The 27968-nt window shown below is 42.7% G+C and overlaps 1 protein-coding gene across 1 annotated transcript; it reads left to right on the top strand.

Moving 5' to 3' along the window:
• Window positions 1-16: 16 nt before the first annotated feature.
• On the top strand, window positions 17-27954 carry CNN3 (calponin 3). Its single transcript, XM_061121333.1, has 7 exons — window positions 17-325; window positions 21343-21464; window positions 21672-21738; window positions 22533-22670; window positions 23040-23156; window positions 25186-25332; window positions 26846-27954. Exons 1-7 carry the CDS (start codon window positions 269-271, stop codon window positions 27185-27187), a joined length of 990 nt encoding a protein of 329 aa, XP_060977316.1. The 5' UTR covers window positions 17-268; the 3' UTR covers window positions 27188-27954.
• The last annotated feature ends 14 nt before the right edge of the window (window positions 27955-27968 follow it).

The following is a 27968-nucleotide window of genomic DNA, read 5'->3' on the forward strand; positions in this document are numbered from 1 at the left end:
GCCAATCCCTGAAAGTCCGGGGGAGGCGGTGGGGGGCAGTTCGTGCGGGACTCCGGAGCCGAGCGGGAGCGTCTGGGGGACCTCGTCCGACCGAGTAGCCGAGGCACCGCCCGCGTCCCGCCGCCGCGTCCCGGCGACTCCTGCGCCGCCCAGGAGAGCGAGCTCCGAGCATCTTGTAGTGAGGCCACTCCTCGGGGCCAGGAGCGGGGAAACCGAGTGGAAGAAACCCCCGGACCCGAACTCAGCCTCTTCCCGCCCCCGAATCATCATGACCCACTTCAACAAGGGCCCTTCCTATGGGCTCTCGGCCGAGGTCAAGAACAAGGTATGCCTGGGCTCGGGTGGGGCGGGACCCTGGGGCCAGAGGTGGGATGCAGGGCGCCGCCCTGAGACCCGGGTGGCCGGGGCCGCGCTTCTCCCCGCGCGCCTTGGCTGGCGGGCTTCGCGGATAGTAGATGTCGGGGCGGGGAAGGGGGTGCGCGAGAGTTTCTGCGCGTCCCCGTCCTGTCCCCGGCTGCAGGCGCAGGCTCCCGGGCGCTCTGCTGGCTTTGTTCCAGCGCCGCGGGCCGAGGCTAGCGACGGGCGGTGGGTTCCCAGGCTCTTGGAATCCCTCAGCGCCGTCCCTTGGTTCCAGGAGCGGGTCCGCGGCTGCAGGACGCACCCCTCCGTGAAGGGGGCGCTCCTGCCTGGTCATTCGCCCTTAGGTGGGGCCCGTCGGCGCGGCTGGGGACCCAGCGAGCAGCCTCCGCCATCCACTCCGGCCTGGGCCCCTGGCAGACCCTGCACCTTCACCCACGCTAGCCCCCGGGCGGAATTCAAAGCCGCGAGTAAAGTTAGGCGGCTAGTGGGCAAACTGGGTCCCCATTGTTCCTCGCCTCTTGCCGGGTGGGAGACCGCTGAGCGGCCCCACGCAAGGGCCTTAGGACCACCGGAAGGACGGGAGCCGGCCAGAACCGTTCCTGGTTTTCGAATCCCGGTGCCAATTGCTGCTGCTTTTGCAGCAAGAGGAGACAAAGCTTGAGCGCGCCGCTTCGGGAATATCCGCTGTAGACTTGAGCTTTTTATTTTTCTTAAAAAACCCAAAACACTGAAGTTTGTAGTACGTTAGACTTTAACGGTGTCCAGGAAATCTTCGTGCGTTGTCTTTGTTCAGGGTGTATTTGCCGAGGTGGACTGTAGTTTGGAGTGATTGGGCTTTGGTAACGCTCTGTTTTGCCACTTTGCCCAGCATAAGAATGCGTTGAGTTTATCTTTGGGACTTTCGGTCTGGGAAGGAGATGAGAGGCGTCCCCCTCCCCAAACCCGCTCCTTCCTTCCTCCCTCCCTGCATTCCAAGCCCATGACATCAGGGGTTTCTGAGGGGAGAGAACAGCCAATCCGCGCGGAACTGCGCACAGAACGCTCATTGTCTCCTTTCTGCTGTTCTGGCCAAAGCGCCACAAAGCAGGGCTGCTGTGGTTTAATTCCCATTAACCTCCCGGGAGCCGAAGCATGTCAGGATTACCACCAAACCGTCCTACCTCTGGCAGAATTCACCGGCATTGTCAGAACTGTAACATCCCAGCGTTGGGCGTGTAGGAAGTGTGGAGGGAATTACCTAGGGACCATGAAGCGCACCATTGTCACACCGCAAGGGAGGATTGTGGCTCTGCTCAATCCCTGATATAGTCTCCACATCATATTATTAATTCAGTTGTTACTAAATTCTAAACAATCTTTGAAGCAAGCAGTTGATTTTAGTTTGTGTATCTAAAATTGAAATTTAGATCTTTTACCTTGTCAAGAGTGTTGCCCCTGTTAGAAAACGGTTTCCTGAACATTATTTTGAAGAACAGAAAATGAGTGGTTTGTGAGTACAAACCCCACCAATTGAAAACCCGTAGACTATTGTGCTGTTCTTCCCAAGGTTTGCAAGTGGACCTTTAGGAATCCTTTCAGTGGAATCAGCTGGATGTAATAGCCTGGCCTGGCTTGTGCACATTAATTTGCCCTTGAGATACTTGCATGGCAACCCTTAAGTCTCTACCTTTTGCGTTGTAAATGAGGTACTGATAACCTTGGCAGTCCTTCAAGTGACTGACTTTTCTTGGTTGTTAATATCATCTTTTTGCTGATTAATGAAGCAACTTCTGCCCCTTTCCTACTTATTATTGAGTAGACTGAAGGAAGTGCATAGACTGAGGCTAGATCACTGTTTTATTATACATTTTTAAAAATAGTAAAACCTCAGCTTTCAGGATCTTTGGAAAGTTGGTTTTAACTTTTGGTTTGTATAACTGTGGGTTTATCCCTTTAAGCATCAAACCAACCTTTAATAACCCCTTTCATTTATATGGTTCTTTCAGACAGTATCCTTTCATAGGAAGTCTTTTGATCTCCACAGCAGAGCAGCCCTCTGAGATGGGGAGGATTCCTGGGATTACCCAACATCGTTTACAGATCAGGATGCTGAAGCTCAGAGAGGTGTGATTTGCTCAAGATCACAGGAGAGTTGGAATATTCTAAGAATTTTAACTTGAAGAGTGATGTCTTAGTTTAGTGGAGTACTTAGGCCTGTTCTGTTACCAGTCATTATTGTCTATCCCCCTCCCCGCTATTTTTGCTATCCACCTGTCACTTCCTGGCATCATGGTTATTCATTTAATGCTGTTTTAAATATCCCTGTTTGCTAATTCTTTGTATGAGATAATACATTTCAGCTGAGGGCTCAGAACCACCTGATGAGTGACTCTGTGGAACTTCAACTTTGACACTGCTTTATTTGGATAGCTTTTGATTTCTTCTTGCTTTTTCTCTATGTATTGCATAACATAACTTGCTTTTTCTCTATGATAGGTTGCTTAAATGTCAGTTTTTTTTTTTTTTTTTCTTAAAACCTCGTTTAACCATGTGGGGGGTGGTAGTGTGGTATGGACCTTGGAGTGAGGCAGATGTGGGTTCTAATCCCCCCTTGCCACTTAACTGCCTTGAATGATGTTGGGCAAGTTATTTGATATTTCTGTCCTAGTTTCCTAATCAGTAAACCAGGGAAGTAATAGTTACCACTTCTAAAGTTTGTGTTACTGAGATGTGTCTGGCTTGTAGTAAGTACTCAATGAGTATGTTGTGGATATTAATTCTCAGAAAAGAAAATTAGCACTGGTATTTCTTAGACTTATATGTCACTGCCTCTTTAAATATTCCATTTTATTTTAAAAAGCCTTTAGTCTATTTATATTTGAGCTGTGAAAGCAGTTCATCAATGAATTGAGGAAACCTTTGATCTCAGATAGCTTTAATTAATAAAATTTCAAGGGAAAATCAGTCAATTTAAGATACTTGTTTGAGAAGATAATAATACATGGCAGAACATAGTTTTTTTTTGTTTTTAATTGGCAAGATGTTTGGAAACAGACAAAAAAAAGTAGAATCCTTTAGCCTGCAGTATAACAATCTCTCTCTAATAAGAAGAAAAGGATCATAACTTGCAATCTACAAAGACTATAATGTAGTAGAAGGTCCAGGAAAATATAGGAGCTGGTGTAGATAGTTCAGTGAGAGATGGAAGCATAAAGTAGAAAGGTCTTACATGGGTCATACAGGTTGAGCCAGGCCCTTGACTGCATCTAAGGGACCGGAGGTAAATACCTCTGTGCCTTATGAACCATGGAAACATGACAGGCCCCAAAGGGAAGCACAGCATTTCCGACACTTGGCTCTGATGTTGGAGTCAGGGTGCATGCATGCGTGCTCAGTCGTGTCCAACTCTGCCAGGCTCCTCTGTCCATGGGATTTCCCAGGCAAGAATACTGGAGTAGGTTGCCATTTCCCCCTCCAGGGGATCTTCCCAGCACAGGGATCAAACCTTGCTTGGTCTCCTGCAGCTCCTTCACTGGCAGGTGGATTCTTGACCACCGCGCCACCTGGGAATCCAGGGTACTTTCTTGTAAAGCTGAGGATGCAGTGAAGTATGCCCTCATCAGTCTTAGAGCAAGTGCTGCAGGGGCACTTACAGTTCTCAGGGAAGTAGAGGAGTGAGCCGTGGGGCAGGAGTGAGTGGAGATGCAGTGATTCTTACCTGGGCATGTTTTTGGGGAGGGGTCTAATTGAGATATTAAGAAGAATGGAATTGGAATGCACACTCACAGTTTTCTGCTCCCAGGGAATGTCTGATTTGAGCAAAATAGCTTCTCACACAGTCTTCTTGGTTTCAAGATGGTATCCCTCAACAGACAAAAACCACTTTGGAAGACTTACTACTAAAACTGTAAGTCTTTAAAAAGTAAGTTAAGCCATCATAGAGTAATAATTAAATATAATTAAATATTATTACCAGATGTCCCATTGAGACCCTGCCGGCCTGCCAGCCCAGTGCCATTTGGACAAGCAGTTTGCCCCACGGATCAGAGTAACCCCGGGGTGATAGTGGACTCCTGCTGTCAACTGATCTCTAAGGTGGTCTGCCTCGTTTTGCTGCCAGAGAATCCTGATAGAAACGTATGGATAGGTTTAACTTTAGCTTTTTTTTTGACTTTACAGTTCAGTAATAGCTTTTTAATTTAGAACTTTTTGTTTATTACCTCTTTACACCAGCAGTAGGATCTTTGTCTTATTCACTGGTGAGATATCTCAAAAATCTATCTTTTAGAATACTACTTGGCGCATAATGGATGCCCAATAAGTGTTTATTGATTTAATGAATTTATTCATCAGGAATAGATTTTGCTGTCTCTCAGAACTGGAAAGTAGCAGTGTTTGAGAGGTCTATGTAAAGAATTCTGTGGTACGAGTGTGAAATTTTTGAAGGAGATGGTGATTTTTATAGTTCATTTTTCTTCAGTTTCTTTTCATTGTTAATACTACACTGAAAATTTATCACTGAGATAATTCCTTCTTGTTGTTGAAGTTCTTTCTTAGACTCCCAGGTTAGGGAGGAACAGTAGAGATCCCCTCTGCAAGACTCTGTCAGGTCACCTCCCAAAAGGCCTTCTGCGAAGTGGCCCTTAAGCCCTCCTGGATATGTGCCACTCCTGGGAGGGGTGTACCATTGTAATTTGCCTGCTTTTGGGGTTTGTTTTCTTGTCTTGACCAAAAAATTAAAGGAAAAACAGTTTGCTGAATTGAGAAGAGGTACTTAACTACCCATTTAAAGTGGTTTAGTCACTAAGTTGTGTCCAACTCTTGCAACCCCATGGACTGTAGCCTGCTAGGCTCCTCTATCCATGGGATTCTTCAGGCAAAATTACTGGAGTTGGTTGCCATTTCCTTCTCCAGGGAATCTTCTCAATCCAGGAATCAAACCCAGGTCTCCTTCATTGCAGGCAGATTCTTTACTGACTGAGCTATGAGGAAAAAACCCAAAGAAAACACAGTTTGCTGAATTGAGAAGAGGTACCTATTACCCATTTAAAATACTTAAGACTTATTTCCTCTGGAATATTAATAAGGATCATTATCAAACATTATCCTATGATCTACAGCTTTTTACGTTCTTTTCTTCGTGGAAATTGTGCAGTTTGTCTACCTCTGTCCTTTAAAATTCCCAAAGTGAGCTTGACAGTGAAGATCTTGCTGATACCATCATCAACAAGAGTCAGATCCTCTATTTCTCTAGGCGTTTTTCCCTTGTAGGTGGGATCATGAGATCAGTGATTGTTTTCTTTTCACTGAACAGTGTATCAGGAACCCCAGTTAATATTATATATTTTTAAAAAAAGCACAGTTGGGTGGTTTTGGTTTTTCAGCCAGTCGTGACCATTATATCTAAGAGAGAGGGGAAATGCTTATTTCTCATCTCAATATGACTAGCTCATGGGAAGGAGCTTGTTAGAACTTTTTTGCAGGTTTGATTTTCTTCTAGGCATCCTTCTATAGCATTTACTATGTGCCTTGGCTTTCCTGAACTCTGAGCTCTAGCCATGTGGACTCTTAACTGTTACTCATATGTACTTGTGCTCAGGTTTTTGTTAAGGGTTTTTTGAGCCTGTGGTTGATTCACACTGTTTGTGGGGCCTGAAGCTTATACAATTTAGAGTTCGTCATTACAAAAGAAAAGTATTTTCCAAATTTTATGAAAACATGACCATGGGAATCTTTGTGAACTTGAAGATGTCAGGTGGGTCCCCTCTTAAGTTCTTCTCCATGAGAAAGTAGAACCTGGTGGCCCTGGAGGCTCTGGCTCCTGCTCTTGGTTCTGCCTCTCACCCCGTGACTTTGGGCAAATAACCTCTCAGTGTCTCATCTGTCAAGTGTGGGTATGCTAGTACTTATCTGTAGGGTTTGGGGTGAAATAAGCAAGACAATCTATGTAACGTGTTTCAGGTAATACCTAGAACCCAAAGTACACATTTCGTACATGTTAGCAATTGTTCCGTTTTGCTCTACCGGTTAGATTCAGTCCTAACTGGTTAGGTTAAGTCCTAACCAGTTCAGCTGGTTCGCCCCAGCTTCTTTTACCTTCTAGATTTTGAGATTATCTTGAGGACTCGGATATTCACGCACCAATCTGTGTCTGAATGAGGCTTCTGGCAGACTGGGGACTACAGAGCCAAGAAGTACCTCTCTATTTCTAATTCAGGACTGTGATCTACTCCCCAAGTCCTGATCCATACCTTCTCCCCCAGCAACCTGTAACGGAGTCCTGCAGTGAACCCTGGGCTGTCTCTGTCACACTGCCCTCAGGGCCGTGGACTTCTGTGTAGGGCTAGAGGCTTTGCTTTCTGGGTGTACCAGTACTTGGCTTTTTCTTCCTAAGAAATCGATCTCTGTTAGACAAGATACACCTTTCATTTCTGGATTTCAGACAGGGTAGATATTCCTCCACAGTGGACTGATAAACATATTTACCTTGTGGTGTTGTCACTGGAGACCGTCAGTCTTAAATGGTCTTAGGAAGGTTCTCCCTAGACCTGTGTGAAGCAAGTCCATGAGGAGAAAAGACTTAATTCCTAGCTTCCCCTTGGTCGGTAGGGAGGGATCCTCTTCAATGTCTTCCTTCCTCCCAGGGCCAGGAAGCTTCAGGGTGTGAGTGTGGGGCAGGCATATCCGCCCTGGGAAGGTCAGGAATTAGGGATTCAAGTGCAAAGAGAGGAGGTGCTCTGGGCAAGTCATAACCTAAGCATTTATGGCACTTTCCCCTCTTCCCCCACACGTCTTCCAGGGGATCCCAGCTGCTTGAGTGGCTAGGCACGCTGGCTATGATATCGTTCGTTCTTCTTTCCTCTTCTCAGATGTTTGCATACTAATCTTTCATCATTATCTTAAGCCTCTCTGCCTGCCTAGTGCTGCAGAAGGCTCCTCAATTGGATGGCGAGAGTGCTTTATGATTGCAGTTTTCCCTCCCTCCTTTTGTTTCACGTGGGAGGAAATAGAGAAAATAATCAATACCATGTGTAGTGAGTCTCTTATAACTCCAACATGTGATTCTACTTTGGAAGCAAAAATAGCAACAGCAATCATACTTCTAATTGAGTATAGAAACTCTACTTATATGAAATAGCACATTTTGAGCTTGTTGGAGTCCTTGGCCCTTAGGAGCTGAGCTGGAACCTTAGGGCGGCTCTTCAGAGTGCTCCCACAGCCAGATCGCTTCCCCTGAATGGACATGCATTCATCTCTGTCTTTCCATTTCTTCAGAGGCCTGGATGTGAATAAAACCCCCTCCCCCAACCTCACCTCGGCCACACGCACACGCACGCACACACACGCATGGGCTTTGCCTGCCAGGTTTTGTTCCTAAATTTCTTCCTCTCTGGGCTTCGTTTTTTTCATTTTCTGTTTCTCCTTTCAGTGACAACTCTGCTGTTGACACCCCTTCCAGCATTTTCTAAAACATGCATGTGGAAGGAAGCTACTTTTTATAGGGGCCAGTGGAAGAACTGAAATGCTTTTAGTCCGAAGCATCTCTGCCAAATCTCTTATTATGAACTTTTGAACCATGCTGGCAACACCCTTCGAGACTACAGATTCCGAGGCTGGTTTGAATCGAAGCCGCAAGTTCACGGTGCACCAATCTGCTGCAGTGATGGTGCTGGTTGTTTTTGGATGCCTTCTCACATCTCCCTGAGTTGGAAGGACTTTTTAAGCCACAGAGTCTAAGCCACCACCCTGTTCTCTGTTCTTAATCCTTTGTCTGCAGGCCGCAGAGTTGCCTGTGCTAGCTTAGAGAGTTCTGTCTCAGCTTAGTTAGAAGGGTGGGAATGGGAGAACGTTCAGGGATAGAAAAGACTCAGGCTTTGGAGCCACATGTGGGCTGGATGAATCCCTGCCAAGCCCGTGACCTTGGACAAGTCATCGCTGCATGAATACGATGCATCTACCTTGGGATGCCATCTTCCTTGCCTATGAGAACCTCTTTTCTTTTTTGATCCTTATTTTATGAATGAAATATTTGTCAGGAAGAATGCAAACAGTACCGAAATATGAAAGTAAAGAAGCGAAAGTATCCTGTATCCCTTACCCCCACCCAACTGCTTGTACAACTTTAAATATCATTTGGATGTTTTAGAAATTGAATTATAGTCTATTGTGTGGACTTCCATTATGTGTTCATTCATTACTTCCCTTCTGGTGGATATTTCCTTAAAAAGGCACTTGTGTGGAAAATTTAAATGTGCTTATGGATATTGCCAACTTGCTGCCTAAAGACAGTTGACTAGTTCCCACTAATGGTTCAAAAAAAGAAGGGAGGTTTCCTCTTGATGTTAAAAACAAAACTATCAGAGCAGCCTTGTCGAAGTTCAGGTCACTTGCTTTAGTTCTTTATTTTCAAGTCTTGAATCGGTGACATTTGTGGCCCCTTCTCCATCTGTCACCTCCACCAGACTCAAGTGGGAGTTGGCAATGAGATGAGGCTAAAGAATGGAGTGAGGGCATCTCTTTCTTAAATTATTTGACTATAATTTTTTTAAAAAAACAGCTCAGTTGGCATCAAAATGATAACTATCAAAATAGCTATCAAAGAGTAGCTGGACAGGAGTGGCCAGCAAAATGTAGATAGAAAGTGAAGGGTTAACATTTATTGGGTTCTTAAGATTTATGTAAATGAAGACATTGATTCTTCTCGGCACCTTCTGATGTGATTGTTATTAATGATCTCTGAGATACAGGTGAGGAAATAGGCATGGCAGAGATGGGATTCTAAATAGAGCATTCAGTTTCTGGGGCGCATGCTCCTAACCATTTTAATTTGAGGTCAGAACTCAGGGCAAATTGGCATCTCTCGGGGGAGGAGGAGAAGGCAGACCAGAGAGGGAAGCTCCGGATCTTTTAACAAGAAGTCAGAAGGAAGAGAGGTGGGAGGGGGCCCCAGGAGTGCTGCAGAGAGCCCCGGAAAAGGAAACAGGCCACCAGACTTGGCCACAGAGAGATCACTGGTGACCTTTTAAGAGATCATTTTCAGTAGAGCAAATTTCTGATGGGAGTGGAGTGGGGTTTAGGAATAAGTACTAAGTGAGGGAATGGAGAGGACTGTCTTGATAGAGAAGAGAAACAGGACAGTATTTGAGGCTGGCAGCAGGTTCAACTGAAGATGCGCTTGTTTCAGACAAAATAGGGGTAGTCTCTGCCCATTGATGGACTAGATGAAGGCCAGGGCTCAATACACATGGCGGCTGAGAGCAAAGCAGCCCAGAGAAGAAGCTTTGCCATGAAAATCTGGGAAGGTATTGGGTTGGTCAAAAAGTTCTTTCAGATTTGCCCATGTTACAAAAAGCCAAATGAACTTTTCCGCCCACACGATAAAAAGGACGAGGACCAGAGAAACAGAAGCGAGGTGGATAAGACGTCCCTTTTTCTGTGGGGGGTGCTGTGTTGCTCTTCTCACGGAGCCCCTGGTATCTGATGGCATACACAGGAGGAGCAGAAGAGGGGCCAGGCCAAGGCCTGCATGTGGAAAACACTGTTGATTCAGCCGCTTCTCTGCTCAGTCCTCCTGGAGCCCCCTTTGCAGCCTGGGCACCGCTCTCTCTTCATTCCCTTCCTCAGCCCTTGATTGGAAAGGATGCGAAGTTGGGCTGATTTTGTTATTTTTGCCTGGGTGAGCAGCGAGCCTCCGTGACACAGCGTCCAGGATACCTTGGTGTTGGGTGCAGCCATCTGACGGAGGCTTCCGTGCTTCCAGAGAAACTCACTTTCTCCCTCCCTTTCTGTGCTCTCAGATTGCATTACAATCAGGTACAATATGTGGAGTTAGCTTTTACTGTTGAGATGCAAGAGTGCCCTCATGGAAAATTCCTTCCCTCTAGTTTTCATGGGGAAAAAAAAGGGCGGTGATAGCTTGCACAGACAATACATTTTAAGACTCTCATGAAATATCTCTAGCCAACATCTATTCTACGTGTAAAATAAGATGTTTCAATCCTGTTCTTGCTGGTTGTATAAGGCCATCTCTCCAATGGGCAGACTCCATCATAGTAAGCAGAAAGGGACCCCCAAGAGGAGCTCCCCTGAAAGCTAATGAGATGGTGGGGTCTGCTTCTCCTTGGCCTACTTTCCACTGTTGTCCATCAGAAGCTCAGAGTAGGGGGCAGTGTGTGTGTTCTGACTCTGTGCCAGGGTAGGCAGCTGGGAACACTTGGGTGAGCGTGGTCAGTGGTCTGGAAGTGGAGAGGGCTTCCAAGATGGGGAGAGAGGAGTTTACAGTTGACACTTGGGATATGAGAGTGGATTTCATGCCTTCTTCCTCAGGTCATAATGAACTCTGAGACTTATCCTATGAAGCAAACTTGCCAATGAATAGACATTCTCAAGCTCCAAAAAAAAACTACTGCCATGATACTCCTTGTAATTACAGAAAAAGAAAGGAAGAATTTTTAGTGCTGTTCACATGCCCGAATCAGATTATTTAAGAGGCTTCTTGGGTAGCACAGTGGTAGAGAATCTGCCTGCCAATGCATGAGATGTAGGTTCAATCTCTGGGTCCGTGAGATCCCCTGGAGTAGGAAATGGCAACCTGATACAGTGTTCTTGCCTGGAAAATTCCATAGACAGAGGAGCCTGGCGGGCTACAGTCCATGGGGTTGCAGAGAGTTGGACACAACTGAGTGACTGAGTGCATGTGCATGCACACACACACACACACACACACACACACAGTTCTATGAGGAGACAAGTGCTTGAAAATCTTGTTTAGTCTCTAAGTTGTGTCCTCGCGACCTGTGCTGCATATGTGCACGTCTCCTCCCCTCCTTTGTGCCTCTAGTTGGCTCCTTACGATCTGTCCAGAGTTCACCGTCTGTGTGGCATTCAGAATAAATCACTCCCTCTTCTACATGACGTCCATCTACATAGTTAGGTGGTACTAGTCTGTTTTGCCTGCCCCCAGAGACCCTTCTAGGTCAAACATAGCCGTTCCCAGCTGACCAGTCTCTCATGATAGGCTGTATACGGTTTTCCTAATCTTTTCCCCAGCCAATTTGCTCCTTCTGGAAACTGATCCCAGTTTGTCAATGTCTTCTTTTAGAGTGTGGCACACAGAACTGACTACCGGGGTACAGTGGAATTATTAACTCACTCTTTTGTTTGACTACAAAGCACTAACCTGTTCTGTTTTGATCAATGTCATCACCTGATGAGGTGGTTTGAAGGAAGATTACAATCTGTGCTTGGGCAGGTTGATTTTTTTGAGTCTCTAAAGTAAGGGTGATGATAATTGCCTGAGGCTTTATAGTTCACATACTCCTCTCACGTTTGTTTCATTTAAATAATCCTTTCCTTGATTTACCTCATGAGGCTGTTTTCATCAAACAAATAAGATGAACAATAGTATGTATTTCATAAATAATTGTAGACCTCTGCAGACCAAGATAGCATTCACTTTGTTTAGGATCACTGAGTAAGCATTACTAGTTAGTTCTAGAACTTTGGGGCAGGATTTTACATGTATCTTGAATTTGTTTATTAAGCTAGGATCTTTCAGAATATGAATTTTGTTTCTTTTTAACTATTCCCGATTTATGTTCTGTAAGTTTAATAAGTGTGTCCAATAGTTTCAAATCATTAATTACCAAAACAGAAGAGCAGAGATCTAACTCTTAGCCTCTGGGTACCCATCCCTGGGAGCCCCTCCCGCCTTGACGCAGATCAGCACAGTGGGCACGGTTGTTCCTTCTGACCCGGCCCTACTTCTAGGGTTACAAAACTGGGCTTCAGGAGTGCCATAGACATAAGGGACTTTTATCAGAAAGTAAAACAGATATGTCCCTAGTGATCCATCTAAGATGACTAGATTGGTAGATCAAGGAGAAGTGATGCCCATAAGAGTCAGGCATTCAAATGCAGATGCCTTTTGGTAACAGGAGAGATTTTTAAATCTGTGGCATTTCCCTAGTCTGGTAACACTGTTGGTGAATGAAGAAACAATTTGCTGAGTATCCACGATGGGCAGACATGGGCTGTAAGGATGGAAAGATGACTGAAGCCTCTTCTGTCATCAAGAAGACACAGGAAGGTGTTCTTGGATGTGCCTTGCATACCTACTCTGGCTCCTGGCGGTGACTGTCCTGTCCCCTAAGTGCCAACACTCCTTTTCTGGCGTCTACTCGAGCATGACAGCCAGGCTCTTCAGCCTGTAAAGGAGGGGCCCTTGTTTTTGGGTGGGAGTGGGGAGGAGTGGGCCCCTCTCTAGATTCCTGTTAACTGCTGTTCGCCAAGATTTCTTACACGGGAAGCTATTCAGTATGCACATCTTTACTCATCATTATTTTTGAGTCTGGATTTTTCTGGGAATCCAGCCTCTGTGATTACTTCCTCCTTGTTTAAGTTTTAACTTTCTATATCTACTTTTTAACTATCTATATTCTAAATGCTATAGTCTGATGGTCATTTTCTAGATAGAGAAGACAAAGTTGACATTCTGTTGTTTCTGCATTTTCCTGTTAGTTATACTGTTTGCTTTAGGCCCTGGATCAGCTCCTCTTATTTTAAAATCTCTAATTTCTTGTTAATTTCACAGTGTTCATATGTTGAGTCATAGTACTTTTGTATTTGTTTGACTATACATATTTGGAGGGGAAATTTTGTGCTGGTGCCATATATTGCTACCTTGATCTGAAGATTCAGCTGTACCTCTCAGAGAAGGGCCCACATTTTAAACACCCTTAGATGTTGCTCTGGTTTACTGCAGGCAGATGTGGCTTTCCATAGCTTGGGAATATATAGTCATTTCCTGTAAATATTTAGTAAGTTCAGGCCATAGGATGAATCTCAGATTCTATAGTGAACTTGAGGAAGTTGCAGTGTACCTTGACATCAATGTAAAGTGATTTTTTTCTAGAATTCCTACCCCCTACTCTCCATAAGATATAAACCTGCCTTTAACTTTTTAAGTTAAAAAAAAAAAACTTTTTTTTCCCATTTAGGGGGAAAAAAAGTATGTTAAAAGTACAGTTGAGCCCCCAGTCCCATGCTTCTCTCTTCCCTGGAGAGGCTGTTGTCTGGCACTTGGTATTTATCATTCCCACAGGAGCCAATTTTAATCCAGTGTTTAAATGTTCAGTAGACTGAACATTTGTACCAGCTACATCTTTTTTTTTCCTTCAATTTTACACTTTTTATTATTTATTCAAGAAATTTAAAAAAATGTTATACAACTTTTAAAGGTTACGTTCCATTTATAATTGTCACAGAATCTTGGCTATATTCCCCATGTTGTACAATACATCCTTGAATCTAGTGTACAACCAACAGTTGGTATCCCCCACTGCCCCATCCCTAAATTCCTAAATTGCTCCCCCAGGTGTTAACTACTCGTTCTGTTCTGTGTTTGTGAGTCTGCTGCTTTTCTGAGAAACCCACTTAAAAAAATACTTTATCCCTTTCACCAGCAGTAATCTGAAAAGAACGAGAATTTGGCATGCAAAGACAGGCAGGAAGAAGAGTGGAGATGTGTGGCGATGGGAATGGACAGGAGTTATGGGCAGTAGGTGGGCTGAACCTGTCTGCAGTGGCATGTTCTTTTTGAATTGTGGATGGTAAACAGAACAGGTTAGTGTGGGATTTGATTCATACAGGTCCTGCACTCAAGCTTGAAACCAGAGGGAAGGGGCCAGGGCATAACCTTTAAAAGAACGACATAGCCCAAGGACACTACATAAACTGACTAGAACCAAATGGAGTTGACTTCCACTAGATCTTGAGCCTTATTGTATGTTCATTGTAACACATCAGCAAGCTAGATGATGCACCCACAGGCCTGCAATCCTGCAATAAAGGTCAAAAAGTGGCAGTGGCCCAATTCCTGCAAGTCCCCACCCCTTCCCCAAAATAGCTAGAGTACTCCTCCCACTCATTACCCTATGTAATTGTTGTTTAGTTACAGAGTAGTATGTGACTTTTTTGCGTCCCCATGGTCTGTAACCTGCCTGGCTCCTCTGTCCATGGGGTTTCCCAGGCAAGAATACTAGAGTAGGTTATGCCATTTCCTTCTCCAGGTGATCTTCCAGACCCAGGGATCAAACCTGCATCTCCCGCATTGGCAGGCGGATTCTTTATGACTGAGCTGCCTGGGAAGCCCACCCTATGAAATTACCCACCTCTATAAAAACTGACAGCCCCATATCTTGGGGCCACTCTTCACCTTCTGAGATAGCTCACACTCTGTCGAGTGAGTTTCTGAATCACTTCTTACCTATCATTTTGTCTGTCACTGAATTCTTTCTGTGATGGGACTTCAAGAACCTGAGCTTCATTAATTCCTGAGACCAGATGTGATCTCAGTTAAAAGACCAATTTGAGTTGCAATCTGAGTTGCACAGTTTCAAGCTGATATAAATGGCTAGTGTTAATCCGGAGGGGTGTGTGTGTGTGAGGCATTGAGATGGGCTTCCTCTTCACAGTGATCTTGGAAGGAAGAAGACTACTTGTAAGAAATGAGGTCGCCAGAGTTAAGTTACTTAGGTCACTCTGGAATTGGAAACACAGTTTTTTGGAAGATGGACTTCAAAGCATGTGATCTTTGGTCTGTTGTATCCCCAACGTGAATACTTAAAAATTTACCAAGGTGTTTTACATGCTTGGAGGATCTGTTGGGGGAGGGGTTTAGGGTGGGTAAACCCTGTTAAAGCCTGTTCATTGTGTTGCATGAGGTATCAATAGGGACAAGTGATAAAGGAAGGGAAGCGGCATCTTGATATTTCAGGTGGAAATTGACTTATTTCTTGTTTTGAGACTGGTGGTCCCAGTCTTTCTATTCTCCCTTTAGTTTAAATACCCTTCTTTATTCTCCATGGGGTTGCAGTGAGTCAGACACAACTTAGCGACTGAATAACAAGAATACTTTTTTTGGCGAATGTCTCAACACACCTTGTTTAGTATTTGTCTCCTTCCAGTAGAACTTAAGCTTTTAGGGCAGAGTCTTTGCCTTTGAATCATGCCTGTTACACAGTCACCATTTGAGTGAAAGGAAGCAGGAATACAGAAGGATATTGAAGGAAGAATGCGAGACACACTTGGATCACTTGAAAGCAGGAAGCTGACATTGAATGTGATTTTACAGAGAGTTTGGGGTAATGCTGCCTTGTCCTGGTGGCTTGAAACAGTCTGTGAGAGTTCAGGCACAGCTGAAATTTGGGGGACGCTGTTGTAACTACCAGAGAAAGAAACCTGTCTGTCTGTTTCAGGTTTTAACAACAGGGCAAGAATAGAGATGCAGATAGAGAGAAACTGACATGTGGGCACAGACCAGGGGGTTGTGATTTGGGAGATTAGCATTGATGTATTTACACTGCCGTGTGTAAAATATGTAGCCAGTGGGAAGCAGCTGGACAGAAGGAAGCTCAGCTCAGTGCCCTGTGATGACCTAGAGGGGTGGGGTGGGGGGTGCTGGGAGTGAGGCTCAAGAGGAAGGGAAGTGTTAGTCACTCAGTCAGGTCTAACTCTGCGCCCCCGTGGACTGTAGCTCGCCAGGCTCCTCTGTCCATGGAATTCTCCAGGCAGGAATACTGGAGTGGGTTGCCATTTCCTTCTCCAGGGGATCTTCCTGACCCAGGGATTGAACCCAGGTCTCCCGCATTGCGGGCAGATTCTTTACCATTTGCGCCACCAGGGAGGCCCCCAGAGGGAGGGGATATGTGTATACATATCGCTGATTCATTTCATTCTACAGCAGAAACTAGCACAACACTGTAAAGCAGTTATGCTCCAATTTAGAAAGAAGAAGAAACTACAGAAAAACAGGAGTTTCAAAAAAAAGGTGAGAAGGAATATATGGGAAAGACACGCCTTTATTCTTTAGCAGATTCTAGGATATCCTGGGTGTGAGTGGGCCGTCAGACACTTGTTGTAAGTATATAATCATCACTCTTCCTCTGCCAGGTACCACTCCATCTTTCCACTAAATCACCTCCTGGCTGAATGCTCCATAGTGCAGTGTGGGAACAGCACTTTCGGGTCAGTTGTTGAGATGCTTTTGAGGCTTGGTTTCCCTTGTTATTCAATGTCCCCTTGTAGGGATTCCGGGGGAAACTTCTCAGACCTTAGTGCCAGGAAGGGCTGGGCAATTCCTAACAGCCTGCAGGAGCAGGCGTTTATCTGATGTTATGGCTCCCTTTACTATTAGGAAGTTTAGGCCCTCAGGGCCTGTTTTTGAAGGGGATCTTTTTCTAGTGCTATTTTGCACATGATTTATTGTAAGATAAATGCGATCTGGAAGACAACTTGCAGACAGGACAGGCGCTTACCCCTGGGGAGGGGGGAAGGATGTGGGATTTGGGGGAGGAGTGAAGAGAGACCTGTACTTTTAACCTGTGTGTGTGTGTGTGTGTGTGTGTGTGTGTGTGTGTGTGTGTGTGTGTGTGTGTGTGTGTGTGTGCGCGCGCGCGCTTAGTTGTTCAGTCAAGTTCAACTCTTTGCATCCCTTCAGGCTGTAACCCACCAGGCTCCTCTGGCCACGGGATTTCCCAGGCAAGGATACTAGAGTCGGTTGCCATTTCCTTCTCTGGGGGATCTTCCCGACCCAGACATCAAACCTGAGTATCCTGTGTCTCCTGAATTGCAGGCGGATTCTTTACCCGCTGAGCCAACGATTTGTTTTCCTCATCTCTTTCCCAAAGACATCTTTTGAGATGTTTTTCCTAATTGCCTCCTAACCTCCCCCAAATTTAATAGAAAGGAACAGAGTTTGTTGGGGGAGGGTCACAAATGATTGTAATATCTAAGAGAATGCATTGCCCTACATAATTTTTTTAAACAAGTTATTTTAGAAGTCCAAAAGAAAGCTCACACAACCGGAGGACTGCGCTGCCTTTGAACTGTAGGGTGACTCCACACTGGAGCGCTTGGCTGCTCTGTGGAGAGCGTGGGAAGGAGCAGGGGCTGGAGCCACCGTGGGCCTGGGCCCTGGGCCCTGGCTCAGAAGCTGTAACAGGAGAATGGTCTACGCCATCAAATGCCCTGGAGGCTTTTTCCCAGTCTTCATTTCTGCTTTTTGATTGTATTTGGCAAGGTGGGGGTGTTTGGTGAGCTTTTGAGAGAAGCCTCCAACAGGTGTTCTCTGCAATTGTAGGAAAGTCATTTGCAAGAGTGTCTTGGTGTTAGAAGGGTTGGTAGGCCCTGCTGTAGAGAATTCCTGGGTGTTTAGGGAAGGAGGCAGGGCTGTATGAGGAACCAGGGACTGCTGTGGACTTGAAAGGACCAGGCAGAAATTCTGAAAGCTGCTTAGGAAGGTCAAATAAAATAAATCTTAAAGACTAGTACAGAAGTGAATGTTTATAAACAACTTAGAGGAGTGATTTTTAAACAGACTAAAGTGAAGTTTCCATAGGTATTAATGATTAAGTAATTTTTAAAGGTAACTTTTTTGGTCCAAGGGAAAAGAATGTCAGCATTTGCTTACTGCCTGATGTTTAGAAATGAAAGATTTTTAGATAAAAAATAGTAAGTAAATTTTATTGGCCAAAGCCTACTTTTTATTTTTAATTGCTCTCAGTCCCTTGATTTTAAAAGATGTGTATAACAAAAAAAAAAAAAACAATGTGTATAACAGTTTAAAAATAACCTGTGTAGTTAAACAATATAATTACATTAGTTTGAGGTGTATTCTAGTATACTTTTAAAGGAAATTTATGATTTTTGCATCCAGTGGAACAGAGCTGCAGGCTAGAAGCTAAGAGACAAATTGAAATAGATTTTTCTCCCTAGATGATTTCATAAATTTTTTATTGTAAACTTAAAAAGTGCACATTCCTAAGTCTTGAACTCTCTATTAAGCTGACATGACTGCAGAAAGCAGTCACTTATTAGCAGTATTTGGGCAGAAAAATCCTTGCTACTCCTTCACTTAAAGGAAAACTGTTAAGTGAAAACCAATCGTTACATGATGTGGAAGCATACCTAGTTTTCATTTTTAGTTTATCAGTTGGGGTGTTGAGCTTTGCATATATGAGCTTAACGAATTTTTTCTTCGCACGTGCTATTATTACATTAACTCTCTGACTCAGAGACAATCAGCAAGTGGTCTAGAGCCCCATCTGTAACTAGTCAGAGTGAGGGTTTGAACCCAGGTCCCTCTAAGTCCAGTCCTTGATTTTTCTCTCATGACTCTCTCGATAAGAACAGTGAACAGAGGAGATAAAAATTTCTCTCGGGTGTTCCTTCTGGGATATTTCATGTTACATCTGTAATCACTGTGGTTTGGGGCATGGCACCAAACCTGTCAGAAACATTTTGAACACAGGAAATGTAAATATGCTTTTATGTTTGTTTGGTTGAACATACCGAATGAACATACTGATTTGGTTAAGAATTACCACCACCACCCCACAAGAAAAACAAAACCTCCGACATAACTTCCATCTCTACAACTGAAAATAATGAAGAGAGAGAATTTCTTTTTAAATTTTATTTTGGAGTACATATAGTTAACAATATTGTTAGTTTCACTTGTATGGCAAAGTGATTCAGTTATATATCAGTACGTGTATCTATTCATTTTCACAAAAGAGAAAGAATTTCTTTACAGTTTTTGCTGATTAACCAAATTATTTAACAGAAAGCTTAGCATGGGAGCAGACCTGGTTCACTTTTCAGCCTTCCTGTTGTATAGACAGGAAATGGTTTGGAAGTGAGATGAATTAACCAGTGGTCCCTAGCAAAATGGGTAGAACCAGGCGTTAGCCAAGGTAGAGCCCCTCCTAGCCTAGGATATTGTATTTCTTTGATTCATTGAAATGCCTCTCCCAGTTGAGAGTGCTTTGCTTTTGAAAAAAATTCAACTCACTCTTAGATATTGTTTGTCATAGCTATGCTTAGGGAGTACTACTTTCTACATTTCTTCTTTGCTTGTCCTTTTCCATCCATTTTCCCTTTACTCCCAAATTTATATATAGACAGAACTTCTTTTCTAGCCACCTAGAACCGGATTTCAGTGTGAAAATAGAGTCAAGTCTTAAACTTTTTCTAGTTTGTTGTTTATTCCATTTTCGAAAGGTGTCATGCGTAAACAGGTATATTTGGTATGTTGGAGGAGATGCACTATCCAGGAGTATTCGTCTGAAGTATATATAGTAGGGGATGGTGCCTTCTTCACACCAGAGGCTGTGTGTTCCTATGGCAGAGCCTTTGAGCATCACTACCTCCTTCTCCCTGCTCACACGTTTAGATGCCCATGTAACTCAGACTGGCAGGGAATCAGGATGGATAGATGTGTGATTTTGGGGGGCTGGGGGTCCTCATGTAGGAATAACTCAGTGTGGTGCCTGAACGATCTCATAGAAACCAATCTCCAGGCCAAACACTAATCCAGGAAACGCCGCAGTGTTGCTTACCGTAACATGAAATATAAACTCACGGAGTTTCCGATTTCGATGGCTGGTTAAGTAAATCTACAGCTTAAATAAGTTACTACTTTGTCAGATATTTTGCTGAGCTCTTTCTCTAATTTGGGGAGCGATGCAGATGATAAGGACTGCTGTCTCAACTTGTGTGCGTGCTAAGTAGCTTCAGGCGTGTCTGACTCTTGAGACCCTATGGAGCCCATCAGGCTCCTCTCTCTGTCCATGGGATTCCCCAGTCAAGGATACCGGCACGGGTTGCCATGCCCTTCTCCAGGGGGATTATGTCTCCTGCATTGACACCAGCGCCACCTGGGAAGCCCCTGTCTTCTTAAAGGACACAGTAATGACTGGAGCAGAAGCCCCAGCCTTGGTGGGGGAGCGGGGAAAGGTTTCCTCTGTGTCTGAGACAGACTGGAACTTGAAGGGCCTCTCCATGACAAAAATGTCATCCTGCCATCTCATTTCTTTCAGTCATATGTTATAGAAGCAAACATTTCTACCAATTCTTTCCATTTCCATCAGTGCTGCAGCTCAGCCCCAAGCTTACTGTGATGCCATCCCCCCGGGCACTGTCTGTGTGTTGGTGGCGCTTTCACCTGTGCTAATGAGCAGGAAAATGACATAATCTTTCCTTCTGCCCAGCTGTGTTCTCCTTAATAACTCTGTCTGACCAGCCTGTTTAAGGACCGACCCTGGGATAAGGAACAGCTTAAGAACTTGAGCATGTGATCTTTAACAATATTTACATTTTATTATTATTTTTGGAATCGAGGTTTATGGTTTTATTATGAAGAGATCTTTTAAAACCTGTTCTTAGCAGGTATTTTTAGCATGTATGATAGTAAAGCAGATATCTGTGTTGGTAATGTTGCATTTATTATTGAATTCTCTAAGTAAAGAGTTAGCTTTTCTTTTACTTATTAAATGGTTGGGTGTTGGAGGCAGTGCTGGGTACTAAGAGTCTAAAGGTGAATTAAATGCTTTTCCTTCCTGTGAGGAGTCTAAGATGATACAGACTATGCATAAGCAGAATTTCAATATTCTAGTGTATATACAATAATTATTATGAGGAAGGTGTGTGTATATGCGTAGGGTGCTGTGTATTTGGCCAAATAGAAGACACAAACACCCAAACTTTATAGGCAACAGAACTTTTAGACTGGTAGGTACTGGCCAGTTGCAATACCGTGTAAAATAGTTGCATGTATCAGAATCCTGCCACTTTCTCTCACTTGATGTGGTAGCTGATGACTTAATCTTCGACGTTTAGTGTTGCCAGTGCCATACTGAAATATACTATTAGCCTGTCACTTCCTGTGTGTCATGAATGGGAATCTGTTTTATCTTGATCCATATCTTCTCCCTCGCAGTCCCAGCTTCCCTCCATGTGTTGTTCATCGTTTTGTATGACACCTCCTTAATCACAAAAGTTTTATTAGTTACTGAAGCTCAGATGGTTAGGTTTGTCAGTGAGTGCCAGTGAAGGTAATTTACTGCAGGTCACAGCTATGGTCTGAATGAATAATTAAGAAGCAGCCAGTAGCTTTGGGTGCTTCAGTGTGAAACTTCTAAAGTTAGTTAACTTGTATTTCAGATTGCTTCCAAGTATGATCATCAGGCAGAAGAAGATCTCCGCAATTGGATAGAAGAGGTGACAGGCATGAGCATTGGCGCCAACTTCCAGCTGGGCTTGAAAGATGGCATTATCCTCTGCGAGTAAGTCTTGGTCCTGACGTGGCTGCTCTTCCAGTCCTCCCTATGACCTCTGTCGTGCCCTCTTTCTCAGTCCAGGGTGTCAAACCTTGATATTCTGCAAATGTGTTTAATGCTTTCCTTTACTGATGTTAAAAGAACCAACTTTACATTCCAGTCCTTGTTTGTTATTCCAATAAGTATGCTGTCACTTAATGCTTTTCTTTTCAGACTCATAAACAAGCTACAGCCAGGCTCAGTGAAGAAGGTCAATGAGTCCTCATTAAACTGGCCTCAGGTAACAGCCAAACAGCAACCCCTGATACTACTTGGTTACTCTTTATGCAGCAAGAACTTGATTATAGTTTTTAAATAGACAATTGAGCAGAAATCTGTGCATATGACTATATTTAGTTTTCTTATAGTGCTACTTTTTTAAGTGTTCCCATAATTACTTAGAATTAGTTCTGTGACTCTTAGATGTTGAGCTTACATGTTTTTTTACTCTGTATTTAGTCTGTGTACTCTCAGGAGTTGACACAGCTTACACAGAGAAATACAACCTAGACCACAGGATGAATAAGGGAAAAATCAAGGAATTTAACATAACCGAGGGTTGACTGTAGAACATGGTATTAACCATAGTCTTAGTTTATGAATGTGTATGATTAAGTAAAATTGAATCTTTTGTCTTGAGCATGTTTTGAGATATAAGAATAAACATTTAGTAACCACACATTTTTGAAAATTAAAATTTAAACATAATAAATTGTGCATTAATGTAATTTTGTACCATTTGAGAAAGAAAATTCCAATCTTGGATAGCTCAGACACTGAATTCTTTAAAACATGTAAGGAAGGTCTTGACTTTAAAGAAAAAACCTGACTGCTTAAAAAGACCATTATATAATCCACTTGAAAATACTCTTTCCCTTTTTCTAAGAGAGCTACGCTTACTATGTATCTGGTCAAGAATCCTTGCCAAGTAGCTTTCTGCTTGCATCTTGTATTTAGTCATAAAGACTTAGAATTCCTAGATAATATGAACGTCAGTGTTTAGCTCCAAAAATTTTATGCTTTTTTTTTTAATAGTTGGAGAATATCGGCAACTTTATTAAAGCTATTCAGGCTTATGGCATGAAGCCACATGACATATTTGAAGCAAATGATCTTTTTGAGAATGGCAACATGACCCAGGTTCAGACTACGTTGGTGGCCCTAGCAGGTCTGGTACGTATATGTCTTTAATGGCTAGTTAAAAAAATCCCTGCTACATTGGTGATTAATTGCGTCTTTGCCCTCATGGGAATTCAGGCTAGGCAGGGAGAAGCCTGTCTCTCTGGTAATTATTAGCTTTGGAGAAAGGCTGCTGACATCAACTGCCTCATACTGGATAGCTTAATTAGAGTACTCACGTTTCAGAGGTCTCTGGTGTAGTTTGAATGGCCTTAGATATTTTTTTCACCACAAGTTTGGGTCTTACCGAATGAAACCTTTATCTGTGGACCACATAATTTCTTTGTTGTTCCTTCTGTAAAACTGTTGGCAGAATCTCTGTGTAAGTGTTCCTTTTCAGTTAGTGTGCATATTTCTGTGTAGGCCAAAACAAAAGGATTCCATACAACCATTGACATTGGAGTTAAGTATGCAGAAAAACAAACAAGACGTTTTGATGAAGGAAAGTTAAAAGCTGGCCAGAGTGTAATTGGCTTGCAGGTAAGTAATGTGGTATCGGGGCTTCCCTGGTGGCTGAGTGGTAAAGAATCCACCTGTCAATGCAGGAGATTTGGGTTCGATCCCTGGATCAAGAAGATCCCCTGGAGAAGGAAATGGCGACCCACTCCAGTATTCTTGCCTGGAGAATTCCATGGACAGAGGAGCCTGGAGGGCTACAGCCCATGGAGTTGCAAAGAGTTGGACACAACTGAGCAACTAATACTTTCACTTTTTCATTCTTTCCTGGAGAATCCCATGGACAGTAGAGCCTGGCGGGCTAGAGTCCATGGTGTTGCAAAAGAGTTGGAGCTGACTCAGTGACTAAACAACGATGTGGTACTGCTTATTGTTTTTCACCATCCAGAGTGTCTCTTATAAGGAACAGATATATACATTTTGTGATGGATATGCGGCTTATACAATTTATCTCCATTTAAAGCCCATTAGACGATGATGGTTTTAGGAGAAACCTCAGACACGCCCTCTGACTTGGTAATTGTTTCTCCAGGAAATGTTTTTTAGTCCTAATTACATTGTCCTAGTTTCCAAGAAAACATATTTTATAAATTCCTAAATGTTATTGACCAAATAAAGCAATTTTACAAAACCTCAAAGCCAGTCATTTATTTACCCTAAAGCATGGTTTGTCAGTCCTGGGGAATTTTTCATTCAGGTATTTTTTTCCTTTATGTTGTTCTCTTGGAGAATGTCACAAAAACACCACTGCTGAATGCCTAGTATGCTAAGGGCTTTACTATCTCATCCTTTTGGATACAATACCTCTCTGTTGATTGAGTCAAATGAGGTGGATCTGTTCATTAATTTCGGCTTTATTGGAGTATAACTGACATATGAATTTGTTTTTTACACAGTACAAAATTGTACTGATGGTGAGAGATTACAAATATGAATTTCCAGTAATCAATTATTTAAATTATGATAACTGATTACTCAAAATATGATAACTCCATAAATGGAACTAGTAATGAAAAAATGATAATACAAGAGTTCAAAGATTAAGGAAAACAAATGATTATAAAATACTGTAGTCAGTGTGATCCCAGTTTTATTTTTAAAATGCATGTGCATATTTTTGTATGTATGTGTGTGTATTTATAGGTATATGTATCTGGATATATACACAGAAACAAGGTAAAACTAAACGGTAATACACAAGTGAATGTCTAAATATTAGAACTATAGTGATTTTCCCCCCTTTTTGCTTATTTTTTTACCTTCTCCAATAAACAGGTTTGACTTGTAATAATACAATTTTCCTCTAATATATCTTTGTTTTTAAGGACAAAAGACCAACAGTAGAAATGTGTCCCCAACTAGAACAGGGTATGCTGGTTAGCCCTGAAGCCATGTTACTCACAGTGGAGAAGAAAAGTTAGTTAATTTTCTCTCAACATGGTTGAATTTAAATTCTTCATTCTGCCTCTCTATGTCTAATGATATGAGAATTGGAGATATAAAATGTAGCTTTTTTTCCCCTAAAAATGTTGATTTTAATGAAACTTAAGCCCTTGCTAAAAGCTGCCAGACAAGACACCTGGCATTTACTATCACATTTTATACAAAACACATCTGGAGTAGAAAAGCATGTTGTTGAGCCAGAGATTGTTCTGTCCCTTTGAGTGGCTGAAGCAGGTGCCCCTTAATTTGGTTACCTGTGCTGCAGAGTGTGGGGGAAAGAGTAGCATAGGAAATTATTCATAATTCTGCCACTGTCCTAATTTTGTGTGTCTGTCCTTCTCTTCCTATGTGCACATTTTTGTCTGATTATGTTGTGAGGTTTTATATCCAATGAAGTCTTTGAAATTTTTCTTTTGCAAATGAGCACCTTAAAATTTATTTGTAAAAGCATAAAGGTTTTGTGTTTAGTTAATGGCAACCTCAGCTCTGGAGGGGACTTGTCAATGGCGTGTCCCTTCTAAGAAACCTTTTTTAGCAGAACAGAAAGTTTGGTTGTGTCAGATAGACTGTTGACTTCTGGTAATTAGTGATTTTACTTTTAACTTAAAAGATGGGAACCAACAAATGCGCCAGCCAAGCAGGTATGACGGCCTATGGGACGAGGAGGCACCTTTATGATCCCAAAATGCAAACTGACAAGCCTTTTGATCAGACCACAATTAGCCTGCAGATGGGCACCAACAAAGGCGCCAGCCAGGTAAGCGACACCGTGTTTATGCTTGTTTCAGAGAGCACAAAAGAGCCATTTAAATTCACACTTAACTTTCTTATTAACCGAGTTCAAAGTGGTTATTTTTGTGCAATATATATAGAGTATACTCCTTGAGGAAGGTAAGATTTGCTGAGAAAGCAAAAGGATCACAGGGCCTTTCTGTAGCCACACAAGTACTGTGTGGCCCATGGCTGTTATTGGCAGTAAGAACAGCTGGCCTCTCTATCGAAGCAGAAGAAAAAGATACTTTTATTACAGTGTTCTTGCTCCAAATCCAAGTGAATTGCTCTGACTTTTATTTATTTTTAATGCTTCTGACTTAGTTTTAAAGGAGCCCTCAACAAACTTGGCAGGTAAAATTATCTGGCATTTTACACAGAACTCTAGCTAGCAACCTGGTAAATGTGTGAATAAGTGGATGGAAATCAGCACAAGGAGAATGCTGCTAATAGTATTCTAACACTATGCACGATGGAAGTATCTCCTGTGAAAAACATCACCAGTGCCTCGCAAGGAGGTGTACCCATGACTACATCAGAGCAGGACACGTCTCATATCCAACAGGAGTGGGGATAAGGTTTGAGAAAGCGTCTTGTCATGACCTCAGGAGGCGTGTTGTTGTTGCCCTTTATGGAACTTGTCCTGTCACATGGGCTCTGTCTTAGAGCTGCCACTCAGGTATTTTTTAACGATTAAATCTGAAGCATGTGCTTAGCATAAATGAAGAGATGAGGTGAGTTACCGGCCTGTGAAAAGGCAGGGAGTAGATGTGGTAGAGGCTCTTTGGTGCCTCAGAGCCTCGAGTCCTTAAGGACTGCTCAGAGTGAAATATTTTTTTAAGTTATAATATTTTGAGAAAGATCTTTATTTGCTTTACACAGCAGTAAAAACTATATTATACATTGTGTACGTGTGTGCTCAGTTGTGTCTTGACTCTTTGCGACCCCATGGACTATAGCCCACTCTTCTATCCATGGAATTCTCCAGGCAAGAATACTGGAGTGGGTTGCCATTTCCTATCCCATCAGTGTGATTTTTGTTAAATGTATTACAGACTTTTGAAATTGGTAACCTGGATAGCGTGTATGGTCATAGTAGGCATTCTGTAACTTTCAGGTATAACTTTCAGGTATGCCAGCATTATGCCTTGTTTTTCTATTCTTTGTGTCCAGTCTTCTCCCTAATCCAAAGTAGGTGGTATTGTCTCCATCTTGTACATGAGAAACCTAAAACTGAAAGTAAATTAACTTGTCTGAGGCCACAGAACAATGTTATAGCAGAGCAAGGACTTGAAGGGAAGGACTGACCTAGCTTGAAAGTCAATGAGTATTACTTTGTAAGAGAGATTCAGCATCAAGATATTTTGGTAAGCTAGCTTTACCCCTGAACGGAATGAAAGTTATTAGTGTTCACGTTCAATGTGCATTTCATAATTTAGAGACTATTCACAGGAAAAGATTTTAGCTGCTGTTTTAACTTTGCTATGTTTTAATACTAGGCGGGAATGTTAGCACCGGGTACCCGAAGAGACATCTACGATCAGAAGCTAACATTACAACCCGTGGACAACTCGACGATTTCCCTACAGATGGGTACCAACAAAGTCGCTTCCCAGAAAGGAATGAGTGTATATGGGCTTGGGCGGCAAGTGTATGATCCCAAATACTGTGCTGCTCCCACAGAACCTGTCATTCACAATGGAAGCCAAGGCACAGGAACCAATGGGTCAGAAATCAGTGATAGTGATTATCAGGCAGAATACCCAGATGAATATCATGGCGAGTACCAAGATGACTACCCCAGAGATTACCAGTATGGTGACCAAGGCATTGATTATTAGATTCACAGAGGAGCTCAGTATTTAGCTCATTGTTTTTATTCAGTGAGAACCAAGCTAGCCTTGAGTAATTTTTATCTTGTCTTCCTAAAACACTATTATGCTTATTGTACCTAAAGGAACTATTGCCTTACATACATTCCTTTTTCCTTTTTCTGCCTCTTCCCTAAATAGTTGCCTTTTAGTGCTGTGAAAGTTAAATCCTACAGCATAACCAATAACTCACATATGAAGTAAAAAGGAATACTGTGAAAGGGGAGTACTCTTGTACAGTCAATTCTTTCATTAAAAATCTATGCATTTTTACAGTCCTCTACTTAAACTGGTATTTTCAAACAATAGGAAGCTATTTTTTTTTTTTTACAGTTTAGTATCTTGTTTCTACATGGAAGACTAAACATGCTTATAGCTAAATGTGGTCTTTGCCAACTAAATTTAAGATGCAGCGTTTTAGAAATTTACATATCAATGTTTCTACAGTATTGTTTGCTAATTTTTAAATAAAGTCCTGATCAGTGTGCATTTGTGATTATATGTGTACTTATTTTTTACCTAAGCCGACGAGATCTTTTCCGAGTGGTGTTTCAAAAGGAGCATGTACAAAACTGGCCTGCAGACATCAGAGTCTGGGGGTGCCTTTGCTCTTCCTGTTTGTGCCAATGTATCGATGTAGAATTGCTCTGTTTTCTTCCACTGTATTTATTGCTGCATTTCTCAGCATAAACCTATCCCATTGTATTTTTTATAAATAAATATTTTTTTTGAACATTCATACGAGCCACAG

Source organism: Dama dama, chromosome 20, assembly GCF_033118175.1.
Source record: "Dama dama isolate Ldn47 chromosome 20, ASM3311817v1, whole genome shotgun sequence".
NCBI classification, from domain to species: domain Eukaryota; kingdom Metazoa; phylum Chordata; class Mammalia; order Artiodactyla; family Cervidae; genus Dama; species Dama dama.

Bases quoted from the DNA above. Each gene is read 5' to 3' on its own strand.
- CNN3 (XM_061121333.1), top strand. From the start codon at position 269: ATGACCCACTTCAACAAGGGCCCTTCCTATGGGCTCTCGGCCGAGGTC. The intron at 21,739-22,532 runs GTAACAGCCAAA...TTTTTTTAATAG, and splicing joins CCTCATTAAACTGGCCTCAG to TTGGAGAATATCGGCAACTT. The intron at 25,333-26,845 runs GTAAGCGACACC...TTTTAATACTAG, and splicing joins CCAACAAAGGCGCCAGCCAG to GCGGGAATGTTAGCACCGGG.